The sequence below is a fragment of the Rattus norvegicus genome, chromosome 18 (assembly GCF_036323735.1).
Source record: "Rattus norvegicus strain BN/NHsdMcwi chromosome 18, GRCr8, whole genome shotgun sequence".
Classification (NCBI taxonomy): Eukaryota; Metazoa; Chordata; class Mammalia; order Rodentia; family Muridae; genus Rattus; species Rattus norvegicus.
This window is the reverse complement of record NC_086036.1, coordinates 73931703-73940049: the sequence shown is the minus strand read 5'-3', so window position 1 is coordinate 73940049 and position 8347 is coordinate 73931703. Positions and strand designations below refer to the sequence as shown.

The window sequence follows — 8347 nt, the reverse complement described above, 5'->3', positions numbered from 1 at the left end:
GGATGTCTCCATGTATTCTGAAGATTGGAAGCAATTGCCACCTCAGGACCCATAGAGGCAGATCTACTGTTTTACTTTTAAAACCCACTGAGCGGTAGGCGTCTCACTAGAGAGGTGAGACTGCAGACTGCAAACGCTGCAGTGGGACATCAGAATGCGTAGACATGGCTCTGTGGCAGTAAGCCACACGGTGGACAGGTAGCACCCGCCAACCTGAGACTCAAAGCCCAAAATGATTCACAGTCAACTAAGTGTGCTCCAAGACAGTGTGATTGAAGGATCCTTTCTGTAAACACACGTCTGCCTTCAGAGAGGGCTCTTGACTATCCTGTTGGCTTGTGTCATTCTCCTCTTGCTACACAACTATCTCGCGGGGCTGGAGCTTGGACAGATTCCGGTCTGGCTTTCTGACTTATGACCATTTCTGTCTACAGACCCCTAGTTCGCTCTATTGCAAACAATGGGTTTCCTCTCAAGATGGCACCCAGCATAGGCCTCTGAGCCAGGAAATTGCCTCTCTACTGCTGGCCCTCTCCTGCCCAAGAGGTCATTATCAGCAAGAACCACCACTTAACCTCTGCTATCCTGACACTGTTTTTTATTTCTGAAGCATTTCCTCTCTTTCTCTTTGGATATATTTTATTTTCTACTCGCCCTGACACATTTCTTTCACTGGGTCACATACAAGAGGTCTCTAGTCTGCCATCTCACCTATGGGCCTCGCTTTTCATCTATTATTAAAGGGATCATCTAAATTACTCCAGAGTTCTGAGAGGAAACAGTTCACTACATTCAACTATCAAAGGTTAATGCAAAATATCATCTACCCCAACCCAGGTCAGCCATCGCCTCTGGACTCCATGGGTACAACGGGATGCTGGTGGGACTCCTGGTGGCTGTCTTCTCAGAGAAGTTAGACTACTACTGGTGGCTTCTGTTTCCTGTGACCTTCGCATCCATGGCCTGGTGACGTACCTCCCTGTTTCTGTTCACAGAGATGCTCCTTGGGTTGAGATGAGAAATGCACGCTTGTGTAGCCCAGTGTCTCCATAAACGGATGATTTTGTCTAGCAAGACACCATGAAAACCCACAAGTTCATGACTTCAGAAGCAATACAGTAGGGCTAGGTGAAGATATAGATTACCAAAGATCCTTTGAAGCAATATAGATAGATAGATAGATAGATAGATAGATAGATAGATAGATGATAGATTTGCTTTATTGGAGTTGCTAATCTTCCTTCATAAGTAATAAAAACTGGCATTTATTGAATAGTTTGTAAGCACCAGGCACAGTGCTAAGTGAGGTGTGATCATATTTATTCCAGTCTGCAGAATAAAAAACTACGGCATAGAGAAGGCATGTTCCAGGTCATACATTCAGAGTTCCTGAGGCGGACTTTCCGATTCTAGAATCTGCATTATTAAACTCCAGGCTACACAGGAATTATCCACTGTGAGGCCTAAGCCTTCTGATCTGAAAATGCACACAATAGAATCACAAGGCTTTCTTGGACCAGGAGGTTTGTACGCAAAGCACAATCTTGGAACGAGAGCTTTCGGTGGAGAGCTTCCTCAAGAGGAAAGAGAGTTAGGGACAAAGAGTGCACTTAGCCATTCACACACATGAACTTAATTCTGTTTGAATTTAAAGCAGGTCAGTAAAGTGTCCAAAATGCCCATCAGTACGCCTGCTATTTTACGAACCTGTGTCCCCCCAACATTTCACAGCGCACATCTCTACCACCGTGCTCTCAACTCCTCTCAGACATGGTGATTTATTCCTGTCCTCAGCAATAAATCAGATGTAGTGATTTATTTTTAACATCTCTAAGAAGTAAATGTCTTTCTTAGGTTTCAAAGTCTGGAGTTACTAAAACCAGTTAGTTCAATTTAGCTTAAGTACTGTTTCATTGCTCTTCCGCCATGCTTGCAAATAAATTACTACATTAGGCATCCTGGGCAATTTATTTTTCTTCTTGGGGGTTTCTATCTTCCTTGATGCATTGGGACAAAAAATAAAATGGTCATTTCTGTAAGGGGGTTTCCTTAATACTCCCCACATGTCCCCCAGGGAGGAGCACAGCTCACCCTCATTTGCATGTGTTGTTTTATAACTACGTAGATTCAAGCCCTCCACACAGCCTCTCTGCCATATGGCACTGAATGGGAGTTTAGAATTCAATAACTCCAACCCCGTTTCTCAAATTAAAAGGCAGAAAACACTGGGTCCTGGAATTCTGTACTGCCTCTATTCTGGAACATTCATTAATCCGTCCATACAGCCCTTAAAACTCAGTCCATTTAGCCTGGGGAATCACACTGCTATTTTCAAGATTCATCCAATAGACAAAGTCTGAGTGACTAAGACTACTCAGTGAGCACAGGGACTATGGATAGGTGTGGCTAAGGAGAAACTGCTGTTCTCTTGGGTTTATGGGGTTTTTTTCTTTATTAACTAGTTTATAAGAGGTAAACTTATAAACTAGTAAATAAAAGTTCTTTCAGGATGTGTTTAGTACTTTGGGAAAAGTGAGAGTGGTTCCAAACATGGATGGCCAGGGAGAAACACATGGCAGGTGGGGAATTTGAGTTTTTACTTATATGACATGAAGTCATGTGCCATCTAAGCCCCTAAGAATGATGGGGATGTGGCAGTGAGAGTAGAGTAGACGGGGTCCCTAGCCATATGTACTCTATAAATACTTTGGGTTTTGTTACATCTGTAGTAAAAATGGAACACAGTTGCAAGGTTCAGCTTAGCGCAGTGATGGGAATGGGAAACTAAATAACCACCCTGCCTACAAAGTGGAGAGGGGGTTTAGATCGAACAAGAGAGGTTGCAGAATCCTAAGATTCACTAAAAAGATCCAGGAGACAGGAGCTCTTGGACTAGGATAAGATCCATGGATGTCTCCAGAAGAAACCAAGCTTGGGGTTTAAGAGAGACAAAGGCAGCAAGACTTTCTGAGAAGCTGGGGATGAGAAAGGGAGGGGAATTCAATACACCACTGCCATTTGCCTGAGTGCATGGGCTATGTAGCAGTCTAAGAGCAAACAAAACCGCCATCCACACAGTGTGTGTGAGACTTCCACGCATGCGTGTTGAGACAGCAGCTGGACACAGAAATCTAGAATGGTGGAGTCCATTTGAAAGGCAGAAGCATATGGGTGTTTCATCTAGGGGGTCTAAAGAATATCACCCAAAGGAGAAGGCCGAAGAGAGATAGGATCCAAGTCAGAACCAAGGAATCTATCAATAATTAGATGTCTGGCAGGAAAGAGGATAATGTCGCAGCGGGGAACTTGAGACAGAGTGAGGAAAGAGTAATGTAAGAAAGTTCCATGACGTGGTAGCCCACACAGAGAGTATTTGCACGCAGTGCCAGATTCCAATTTTAATTTAAGAGGAAGGGAGTGACTGTGAACTCGCCAAGTGAGATGCCATTCAATGAACTTGACAAGAGCCATTTCTGTGCTGTAATTGAGAACACACACCTGACTGGATGGGGTTCAGGAACGATAGAGGCAGAACGGTTGGGCTAACAGATCACCGGCCCTTCCGAGCAGGAAAGGAGCGTGTGCCAAGGGAAACAGAGAAAGTATTTGAAAGTAGACACGACGAAGGGTACCATCGCCTGGAAGGACGGCATGGAAGAAAAAGAGATATACTCTACAAAGACTATTGGAAGAGAAAAACCCTTGAGAAGGATCCGAACCTAAAAGCAGGGGGAGAAGTGCGGGAGGCAGAGAGGTAGTATGAGAACAAAGCTGGCACGGTGTGGGGTTTTACGGTCTAGAAAATGAAACCTGCCTCATCCCATCACTCTTTTATGAAGTGAGTAAAACCGTGCGGTTGACCCAGACAGAAAGGGACGCAGACAGAAAGAATCAAGGAGAAAAGCAAGCATGAACCAGCTTGCCGCGTGTTAAACTCAGGCAGGCCTGTGTGCCCGTGTGAGATCCGTGGCCCCTAATGAAAGACAGGCACTGCAACCAGGTCATGGGGTTTCCCGCCTTGTCCAGCTGCCTCTGAGGGTAAGAGATGGATGGGACATCTAGAGGGGCTAGTCCCTTCCAGGGGAAACTGAAGCTGGGAGAAATGTATGTCTTAACATCGTTCATGTAGCCTCAAGCCTGGATTTGTATTCAGCTCCACTTGTGTCCAAAATCCACGCTCTTTCCCAGGGGTAGACCAGAGACCAAGGGAAGCAGAGTATGCAAACGACTGAATGTTTCGTTTCATCTGGCCAACCCTGTTCATTGCCTATACATTATAGGATCATCTGTCTAGAAAGTCAGACCCTACTAATGCTGTCACAGCCCTGGGCCACGGCTGGTACACAAAGGCAATAATGACATTGTATAAGGATCCTGTTCTGTTTGGTTTTCTCCATTGTGTGTATGTGTGGTGGGGAGAGTGGTATTTAAACTATTTCACAAGGTCTTCCATTCAAATTATTGTGTTTTTAATTTGCTTTCTCAAACTGAGAATTTCTCAATCCTGGATCAGTGAACACTGGAACCCCATGGGAAGCGAGAAGACCGGGGATGGCAGTTATTCCCACAGTCAGAGATAAAGACGGGGTCAGTCTGAGGATACTCACAGTGAGTAATGCTCTGTGTCGCCTTTCTACAGCCCAGTTATTTCTAGTGCCTTGAGCACCGTCTTCGCCAAGTGGGACCTGCCAGTCTTCACACTGCCCTTCAACATCGCCTTAACACTGTACCTGGCAGCTACGGGCCACTACAACCTTTTCTTCCCCACGACGCTTGTGAAGCCTGCGTCTTCAGCGCCCAACATCACCTGGTCAGAGATTGAGATGCCTTTGGTGAGTCACCCGATGGCAACCCGAGGGACTCTACTATGGACCCTTTAACTTAACCAGCTTGTAGGTTAACCAGGTTCTGTCCTTCGACAGAAATGGGATGAGGCTGGCCGTGCCAGTGCACACGTTTAATAGGGCACGCAGAGGAGGTATATGCAGGTGGGACTCTACAAGTTCAAGGCCAGCCTGTTCTACATAGGGATTTCCAGGGAGGGCAGCCAGGGCTACATGATGAGAACCTGTCTTGATTTAAAAGAAGGAGGCGGGGAGGGGAAAGAGGCCAAATGATGGCCTCCACACAGACTAGAAAGGCTTGAAGTCATAGCTGTACATTCAACAAATCTCTACTAGATAGCTATCACATTCTTGGAACTTTCAGATAACAATGTACCTGAAAGAAACTAATCCTAAAACCTACATTCTGCCCAAGAACAGAGACGACCCACAGTGAACAATGAGTATGAAGCTGGCGATTCAGGGTAGCTGCTGTTGAATAGAAAGATTAGATGAGATGGGCCATTTGATAAGGCAATAAGAGGTTAATCAATGCTTTAAAGTAGTATCGAATTGGGCGTTATCTAGAGAAGATGGGGTAGATTCTTCTTTGCCTACTCTCTATCAACAGTTCTCAAGCAGGGGGTAATCTTTACTCCTTGGAAATCTTAGTGGATGTCTGGAAATGTTCTGTTATTGTAAACATGGCCAGTGGTAGGATATGGCTCAGTTGGTCGAGTGCATGCCTGGAATAGGCGGAGTCCTCGATTGAATCCCCAGCATCACATACACCAAGTGTGGCGGCCCATGACTATAATCTGACACATGGAAGATATGAAAAATATGACCAGGTAATCCTCATCTACATAGTGACTTTGAGCCCAGCAGGGGATACAAGTCTAAAAACAGAGGAAGAAAGATAGAAAGGACTGAACGAAGAGATTAAAAAGAAAGAGCGGGATTAGGAATAAGGACTGGACTAAGGAGTTGGCTTAACAGGTAAAAATGTTTGCCATGTCTGATAATCAAAATTCACCTGAGTTCAACCCTCAGCATGCATTTGGAGAGGAAATAACCAATTCCCCAGGTTTTCCTCTGATCTCCACATGCGTGCTATGGCCCACAGATGCCCACCTTCATACCCACCATGCACACATGAGAGCACACACACACATATGTGCATGGAGATAGTAAACAGATCAGAGTGCTGGTGTCTAGTAAGAAGAATCCAGGGACACTGTTAAGTGTCTTAGATAGGGTCCTATTGATGTGAGCAGACACCATGACCAAGGCAACTCTTATAAAGGACAACATTTAACTGGGGCTGGCTTACAGGTTCAGAGGTTCAGTCCATTATCATCAAGGTGGGAGCACGGCTGCATCGCAGCATCCAGGCAGGCATGGTGCAGGAGGAGCTGAGTTCTACATCTTCACCCAAAGGAAGCCAGGAACAGACTCAGCATCCTAGAAGGAGCTAGGAAGAAGGTCTCCAAGCCCACCCCACAGTGACACACTTCTTCCAACAAGGCTGCACTTTCTAATAGTGCCACTTCCTGGGCTAAGCACATGCAAACCATCACAATCTCCTGCAAAGCACAGAACAACCCCCTCCCCCCCCAGCAAAGAATTATGTGATTGAGATGCCAAGAGACCCAGAACTGAGGAGTTCCACTCTGTAACCTGCTTACAAATGTGCATGTTTATTTACTCTCTTGACCTCTAGACATTAAGGATTAAGAGGTATAATATAAATCTACCATAAGATTCTAAAAGTATGAAGAATTAAAGAAACATCCCAGCCTTGTTCACAAATGTAGAAATGACTACCAACTAATATTTTCCTATGTGCAACACTTTAATGTGGCATAAATGCACACCGGTTATGGACCACACCGTCCTACACCCTTAGGATATTAACTCGTTTCACCCTGTAGGTACTACCGTCACTCCCAATCTACAAACAGGGAAACTAGGGCACAGAAACAGTTGTCCAAGGACAATGTTCAGCTAGCTCAACACCCAGGCAGCTGTTGCAAAATTCTGTGAGCTACCACCTCACACTCCAAGGCAGGATGTGGGCCTAACCTTGGGGCAGTCGTTGTATGCTGAAACTTACTACTTTTCAAAAGAGTCCACCTATCACCAGGTCCCTTAAATCATAGACATATCTACATGGTCCGTGCCAATTCATCTTCCTTCTATTTACCCCACACTTCTACCTCTGCTTCTCAGAGTGCCTAGAACTGGACTTTGTCATGGTCTTCTCAGCGTTTGAAAACAACCCAAGTCCTCCGATATAAACAGGCTTAACTGCTGGGTCCTCACTGCCAAGCCACAGCTGCTGTGCATAACTGAGCTTCAGCGTGGCTCTCTACTGGTGCTCAGTTCCACACCTCCAAGGTCTTCTAGGGACAGCCACAGTCTACCCAACCCCTCAGCCTCTCCAAAAAGATACCTCTTCCCACTTGGTTCACCAAACGCTGGGTCAAATAATGTGAGAGATTCTGAAGTCGTTGGCATTTTGGGTTTACAAACACTTGGCTGGTTGTCAAACCTTCCTTGGTGGCATCACATTGTCCGTGAATACTTTTCCAGAGAGAAATTGCCTCTTCTCGCCTTAAAGCAGAAAGCTTTCTCTCTTTAAGTTTTGCCTCGTTCTGGAGCTAAGTGCAGAATGGTCTTAGAAGCAGGGTTGAGACCTTAACCCAAGAATTTGGAAAGATCAGAACCCTGCCTTCCCAGGAAGGCTTGGCTCCAGGGACAAGACAATAGTGAAAAGGAGCAGGAAGAAAAGCTAAACTTCGTTGTCAAAGGTCAGCCATCTGATAGGCAAAAAGGACAGAGTCCCTGTCCACTGTCAGCCACGTCATGGCTCAACCTAAGAAAGAAGCCTTGGCTTACGCAAAGGCGAATGCCTCAGTGCTGTGGCAACCACTATGATGATATGGGTCACAGAAGAGGTGCCTTGAAGCCCAAGCTCGCCCTCTCACCTGCCCAGAACTCCACTACTCTTAACGACTGGCAAAGTCTCTCCCCAACACTATTTAAATCTGAGTTGAGTCGGGAAAGGATCAATTCCCTTCCACTTTTACCCTGAAAGAACAGGGTGGATGGGCTTCTTTGTGTAAACAGCCTGCAGCTACCTGAGAATGACGAAAGGGAGGCAGGTGCTCTGTAAATTTCCACTGTCCACCTGACTGCTCTTTACCTCAGGTGTCTGCAGTAGCGTGGTGGGGCGGTGTGGAGCAGTGGCAGTACCCAGTTCACAGGCTAAAGTATGGATCCATGAAGGTAGAGGAGCTTCATTCTAAACACAGGCTCTATCCAAGGACACTGTCACCAAATTCCTCTCATTCTTGACTGCTTGGGCTCTCAACCTGTGTTCCTCAGATGCCCCGCATGTCATTGGACACCTGCTGAGACTTCCGGCCCACATCTTCTGGGTCCTTAAGACTAGGCCCAGGCCCCACTGCTACAATTCCTTCCATAAGCTTGTAGCAAAGTTCATTATTAGAGGCCACCCA

General features: G+C 45.9%; 1 protein-coding gene across 2 annotated transcripts in view; it reads left to right on the top strand.

Moving 5' to 3' along the window:
* The window catches only part of Slc14a2 (solute carrier family 14 member 2), a 426972-nt gene that overhangs the window by 374497 nt on the left and 44128 nt on the right, over positions 1 to 8347 (top strand). For both annotated transcript variants that reach the window (NM_019347.3, NM_177962.5), the window contains 2 exon segments: positions 838 to 966; positions 4640 to 4832. In NM_019347.3, coding sequence (NP_062220.2) covers positions 838 to 966; positions 4640 to 4832 — 322 coding nt within the window.